At 51.4% G+C, this 6,752-nt stretch overlaps 1 protein-coding gene and 1 pseudogene across 1 annotated transcript in view; both read left to right on the plus strand.

The window, feature by feature from the left end:
* Sdhb (succinate dehydrogenase complex iron sulfur subunit B) overlaps window positions 1-4,359 on the plus strand; it is a 24,428-nt gene extending 20,069 nt beyond the window's left edge. Inside the window, exons 6-8 of the mRNA XM_004637686.2 lie at window positions 943-1,044; window positions 2,142-2,264; window positions 3,613-4,359. Of these exons, the coding sequence (XP_004637743.1) occupies window positions 943-1,044; window positions 2,142-2,264; window positions 3,613-3,690 (303 nt within the window). The 3' untranslated portion in view covers window positions 3,691-4,359. The remainder of the gene's footprint in view (window positions 1-942; window positions 1,045-2,141; window positions 2,265-3,612) is intronic.
* A 62-nt stretch (window positions 4,360-4,421) lies between these two features.
* Window positions 4,422-4,652, plus strand: LOC111818467 (annotated as a pseudogene).
* Window positions 4,653-6,752: the final 2,100 nt, after the last annotated feature.

The raw sequence follows: 6,752 nt of genomic DNA on the forward strand, positions 1-6,752 counted from the left end.
ATCTCCCCAACCCTTATTACACATAAGGATAGCTGGATACCTTAGTTTTAAAATTCTGCCCCAGAAATTCTAATTCAGTTCCTGTACAGGTTTGTCTGTAAGTTTATAAAACCCCTGTCCCTATGACCGTATGCTTTGGAAACCAGTGGGGCCGGTCTGCCCTCCCTCCATCTTATCTGTTACCAGCTGCCACCACAGATGTCACTGTGCCCCTCTGCTGCCTGCTTTTAATCTTTCTGTCATTTCCAGATTGAGGAAAAGCAGGCATGTTGGCATGGGCAGACTCCTATGGGTATGAAGTGCTGGGCCAGGGTCAGGCCTCAGGGTCCCCTCGCCACTCTGCGCATGCTTGTGACTAACCTGCCAGACCTCAGTTCCATGTCTGCACCAGGTCCGTCTGGCGCTCACGTAGCAGTGGCTGTGCTCATCGGCGTGGCGTCTGTGCAGTCCAAGCGCACGGTCAGGAGTGGCTGTTCTTTAGGGTGACATTGAGCTTCCTGTTACAAGCCCAGAGTGGGGACTGGTGTAGGCTTCAGGGGCCCTCTTGGCTTGCACACTCAGCATGTGAGGCGGGGGAGCTTCATGCCTTGTTGACTTTTATTTTTTGGTGAGTGAAGGGTTATTTGTTGAAGGGCAGCTGCACTGTATTTGGGCCTAAGACCCCTAGGCTCTAGCCCAGCAAATATTTATGCTTAATTACAAGGTCTTTTTTTTTTTCTTTTTGGTAACCGAATTGAACTGAGGACCTTTCACTTGACAAGCAAGCACTTATTCTACTGAGCTATCTCCCCAGTCCATCCAAGGTCTTTATGACTGTTCGTTCTCTGCAAACAGCCTCGTAGATCTGCCAGCAGCACTTGCATGCTGCCCAGCTACCCCTCCAGTCCAGGGCACCCCGAGATGCCTTCCCGCCCACTGCCCTGACCCTGCCCTCTCCTGCAGGACGGGCTGTACGAGTGCATCCTCTGCGCCTGCTGCAGCACTAGCTGCCCCAGCTACTGGTGGAATGGAGACAAGTACCTGGGGCCTGCGGTCCTCATGCAGGTGAGATGCCCCCCCCCCGGCCCTCGCTGCCCTTGGGACTGGACAGCACCAGACAGCCAGGAGGGTGGCGCATGCTGAGGGGGACGCTATACTTCACTGGCTACGCCAGGTTCACTTGGCTTTTAGGAAATCTGGACTCCTGGCACCATGAGCCTTTGTGGCAGTGTGGCAAAAGTCCCCTGGTGGGCTGGGTATGCACACTGCCACAGTGCCTTGCACTCAAGAGCCATATTCCCAGGCAGGGCCAGGGAGATAGCTCAGTGGCTTAAGCGTCTGCCTGGCAAGCACAAGGTCCTGAGTTCTGATTGACAGCACCAAAAAAAAAAAACCCCAGTGCATATTCCTGGGAGACCAGCCGTGCCCACCATGTGCCCGCACCTGTCACAGGCTCCCATCTGCGCACACAGCCTGCTAGTGAGCATAAGCCATGAGGCGGGAAGCTGCTAGGCTAGTGGCTGCTGAGAGAGAAAGTGGCGCTGTTTGTCATTCCCTGTCTCCACGTGTACACATTCCTTGTGCTTTTTTAAATTTGTGGTCAGTGATTTTAAGATTCTTCAGCAGCTCAGAGGATAGTTCACATATGTCATTTTCCCATAAAACGAGAAGTTGCGTGACCACAGAGCAGTATTGGTTCCCAGCCACAAGCAGATTGAACAGTCAGTACACTTGCCCTGTCTCCCACTGGGGCCTCCTGGGATGCTCTGGAGTGGCCAGGCCCACACGGGCTTGCGGTCTCGGGCTGCTGGAGCAGATACATGAAAGAGGCCGTGAGTGGGACAGCTGTTCCCTCCAGGCACATCCCTTAGGTCACAGGTTCACTCAGCAGCAGTGCCAGGCTAGCACAGGCAGGCCCGTGAGGACCGGCAGAGAGTGTGGCACAGCACTGCCTTTGCCAGTCACAGGCTGGGTCAGAAGCTCCTGCGCAACTAGAAACCATTGGGAGCTGACACCCAGGGGCTAAGTCAGCACCAGGGCACTGAACACAGCAGGGATCGGTAATCCAGCAGACCTGTGAAGGGTCAGTGTGCGAGACAGCATGTGGGGCAGAAGGGCTCCCTTCTGCCACGGCTGCGGCCTGGTTCATGACCTGGTTGCAGGCATACCGCTGGATGATCGACTCCAGGGACGACTTCACAGAGGAGCGCCTGGCCAAGCTGCAGGACCCGTTCTCGCTGTACCGCTGCCACACCATCATGAACTGCACACAGACCTGCCCCAAGGTAGGCGGGCTGGGCCCCGGCTGCTGCAGGTGAGGGGACCAAGGTGTGCCTGCCGTCTCGGGGAGCTTAGGGCTAGTGTGGCTGGTCACAGGCCTCTCAGGGGAGGCTTTACTTGGCGGGGTCGTGGGGATGGGTACCTATAAACAGGACCCTGTGGTCAGCCCGACTCCACATGCACCAGATGGTGAGAGCCGTCAGATACTGGCAGCTATGGGCAGCAGTGTCCCTGCACATGGCTAGCTCAGTGTCAGCTGTGAACTGCCCCCTCCAGAGCCAGCTGTAACTTCCCTGCTTCCAAAGCTTTCCTGGTCTCTAAATCCCCTGTCCCTCATACTCGCTGCTGTCCTTGTTGTCAGCAGCCTGGACTCATCTCCAGTCCCTCAGCTGCAGCCCCCTCTGTCCTGTCACCATGCAGCCATCTCAGATCTATGTCAGAACCCTGGGTTCTGCCCAGTAAGCAGAAACCGCCAGGCAGAGGGTCAGCGGGCACAGGCGGACACGAGGGTAGAAATAAATGCAGCAGTCTTCGCAATCACAAAATCACAAAGGTCGAGCCAGCCTGGAAACTGCTGTGTTCCCACAGCCCACCTCCTTCACCTCTGGGACCAAAGTCCAGGCTGTGACAGCCTGTTACCATCACCTTCCAGCAGGCCCTGCCCCTGTGAACTCAGGCAGAAGTGCCCAGTGCAGGCGTTGACAGCTGCACAGCTGTGTCTGTGGCCCTTCCTGCCTCACGCCCCACTCCTCTGCCCTTCTACCTCCTGCATTCCAGGGCTGCTTCCGTGTTAATGTAAGGGTCTTCCTCAAGATCTCCTTTCCTTCCTTTTTCCCTTCTCTTTTTTCCTTTCTTTGCACACAAGTGTCAGGGCTAGAGCTATCCTTCCAAAACAAGGGCCCTTCCCCAACTCGTAAGTCCTCTCTCTTTGCCACTTACCTGCTGGCCTCCCTCCAACTCCTGTGAAGCTGGCGTCCTCTGGATGCACCCAGGCAGGTGCAGCAGGTACAGCTGAGTCCCACACTGGTGCTGTCTGGAGACCCCCGGGGCTGGCTCCTGCACACACTGCTGATGCCGAGGGGAAATGGCCTCCAGACTCAGAGCTGCGTGGCCAGTGGGAGCACCGGCTGTCACTGCCCTGCCATCGAGCAATCAGGGATGCAGCATGGTCCCTGCCTGGGAGTGCCAGCCTCTTTTAAGTGTCTGCTTCACAGGCCAGAGGGAAGGAGCACTGGCCCAGGCCTTTTGCCTGCCTTAGTGAGACAGCCATGGGTTTTCCCAGGGGTCTGTGGGTCTGCCCCTGCCCCTCCACTTCTGCCACCTGTGTCCATGATTCTCTTCTCTTCTCTTAAGGGTCTGAATCCAGGGAAAGCGATTGCCGAAATCAAAAAAATGATGGCGACCTACAAGGAGAAGAGAGCTGCCATTTAATGTGGCTGCTGGCTGTGGCGGCCACCAGCTCAGAGCAGGACATAATTTATGTCTAATTGGGATTCCTTGCCAGGTTGTGATTTTCCATGAACATTGCATGTATAATAAACATTTCATGAAATAAATGTTACTCTACTTTACTAACAAAAACCAGGCCTGTTCTTCCATGCAGCTGCGCCCTTAGCCTTGGAGAGCGGGCTGTGCCTCCAGGGCCAAGCCAGTGGATGCGTTTGGTGGACAGAGGGGCCCAGCTTGCGCCCCTTGAACAAGTTCCTTCCCTCCTCGTGCCTTACACTGCCCATCTGTGAACTGGAAGTCGCAGCTGCACCCGCCTCGTGTGTGGTGACAGTGCCAGTGCTTAGGGTGGTGAGAACATGGGCCACGGGTTGATGCCACTGTTCCCAGGGTTAGGGTTTGGTCTCTGTGCTGTGATCACTGTGCCCGGTCACCCAGATGACGTGGAGGGACTGGTCCCTGCAACGCCAGTTCCTACCGCCGCTGCCACTGACCGAGCTCACCGCATGGCCTGAACGCTCACTGGAGTAGACTTGCGGGCGATGCAGAAAGTAAGCCAGCGAGCCCTTCCAGGCCCGTCTCATTCCATCAGCAGTCATGTTTCTGTCTGGTATTTGTTAGCACAAACACATGACAGATACCATATAATACTTCCTTCAAGTGACGGAGGCTGTCGAGTCCTTTCAAAGGCTCCCTGAGCCCGTCGACTAGACAAGATGAGCAAAGCTCACCCTCCCGAGCTGAAAAAATTGATGGACAAGAAGTTATTATTGAAATTGAATGGTGGCAGACATGTCCAAGGAATACTGCGAGGATTTGATCCCTTCATGAATCTTGTGGTAGATGAATGTGTGGAGACGGCAACTAGTGGGCAACAGAACAACACTGGGATGGTGGTAATACGAGCAAATAGTGTCACCATGTCAGAAGCCTTGGGACAAGTGTAAATAATGACTGCTCAGCAGAAAACTTCATGCCCCTCCTCCAAGTGCTACTCTCACTGGCTGAAGACTGGGTCATACACATTTTCATATATTAAATTTTTGTTAAACTTTTTTAAAAATTATTTATTTATTTATTTATGTCATTTATTTTGTGTGTGTGGCCAGCTCAACCCACCAGGGGGTGGGGCGGGCTGGCATGTGGTGCTGGGGGATTGAACCGCGTTCCCTGTGCTTTGCTTAGCTTAGCTTGTTCTAAGTAGGTGCTTTAGACCACTGAGCCATCTCACCAGCCCCCTAAATAAACTTTTGTAATAGTCAAAAATGCTTCCCAGATATTCAGTACAAAAATAGAAGATGAGCTCTTTCTAAAATAAATTTTCTTGGCGAGATGAATAAAAAGAATACTTCCTTCAAAACCAGTACAAGCAGGCATGGTGCACTCGCCTGTAATCCCAGCACTTGGGAGGCTGAAGCGGGATTGCCGCAAGTCTGAGGCCAGCCTGGGCTACAGAGTTCAGGATCATCCTGAATTAAATAACTGACACTGCTTCCACAAAAAAAATAAAATAAAAATAATACCATGTCATCTGTTAGGTTAATGTATTTACCTCACAATACACATATAAGACTAATAAACACCTGCCTGAGGGCATATGTGCGTATAAAATTATATTTTCTGCCTTAGTCTTTGTAACTGTGCTTACGTGCTCCAATTTACTTTACCCTGATACTGAGGATTGAACTCAGGGCCTTTCTACTGGGTTATATCCCAAGCACTTTTCAAAAAAAAAAAAAAATGTTGATTTTCTTTGAGACAAGGTGACAGGGTCTTGCTGTATAATTCAGGTTGTCCTTGGACTCATTGTGTAGCCCAGGCTAGTCTTAAACTCGAAGTGATTTTCCTGCCTCAGCCTCCGAGAGCTTAAATTACAGGCATGCAACTCCATGTCTAGCTTCAAAAGAAATTTGAGACAGGGTCTCCCAGCATTACCTGCACCAGATTGGTGTTTTTCGTTTGTTTTGGTGTGGACTGGATTTAAACTTGGTGATCCTCCTGTCTCAGCCTCCCAGAGCTCTGGGATTCTACATGCACACTGCCACCACAGTTCTCTTATTTAGCCATTGTCCTGTGTTTAAAACAAAACCATGTCTGTGGTGGTTGATACATTGTGTCAACTTCAGATGTCCCAAGCTTGGCTGGATGCGCTTGCCAATTCCGCGTCCTGGGCCGTGGGGCACCCTAGGGCAGCTGGGGCCCACCCTAGAGTGACTCAGCACAAAAAGGGCATATAAAGGGGTTGAGGAAAAAGAGCAGGGTCGCTGCAGTGACTATACCTGACAGTGTAAATTATGAGCTTTTGGGAGTGGCTTATGGGTAGAGAGAGAAAAGGTTTAGAGATGTCACCTACTATCAAGGAACTGGAATGCTTTTAGCTCCTCTGTATGGGAGATTCTGGTTAGAGCTCAGAAGACCAAAATGAGGATAAAAATCCTGCCTGTAAAGACCAGGCTGGGAAGGTTTCTGCTGGAAAGAAGGACTGCATTGGTTGTTAGACTGCAGATGACATGGGCTATGGCTGGCAGAAAGTTTGTGTACATTTTCCTCCTATCCAGAGACTTTGCCTGAGACTGAGATTAAGCACAGTGGACTAGTTAATCTTGCAAAAAGAAAAGAAAAAAAAAGTCTCAAAGCAGTCAAATGTTGAGGCAGCAGCATGGCTATTGTTGCGGCTTTTAGTCACATATATGTTGAGAGTCAAGAGCAAAGAGCCCAACAAGATAATTTAAAATATGAGTTTGGCCCAAAAAGAAAAAAAAAAATAAATAAATAAATAAAGTGTCAGAAGGCGTGGAATGCAAAGATAGAGCTGAGATCTGCATTACCCAGAAGGAACAGAAAAATAAAAAAGATATCCTGAGGGCATCACAGGAGGTGGCAGGCCCAAGCCCTTTGCAGTTCTCAAAATTGCAAGGGTAAGGAACTTTGCTTTGTGGAGAAAGCTGCAGAGCCCCATGTTCCAGAATAGAGGCAGCAGTCACACCAGATTCCAAAGTGGGGCCACCATAGAGAATTTGTTCCTCAAAACCAGGGTCAGAGTGCTT

The sequence above is a fragment of the Octodon degus genome, unplaced genomic scaffold, assembly GCF_000260255.1.
Source record: "Octodon degus isolate 3935 unplaced genomic scaffold, OctDeg1.0 scaffold00092, whole genome shotgun sequence".
NCBI lineage: Eukaryota > Metazoa > Chordata > Mammalia > Rodentia > Octodontidae > Octodon > Octodon degus.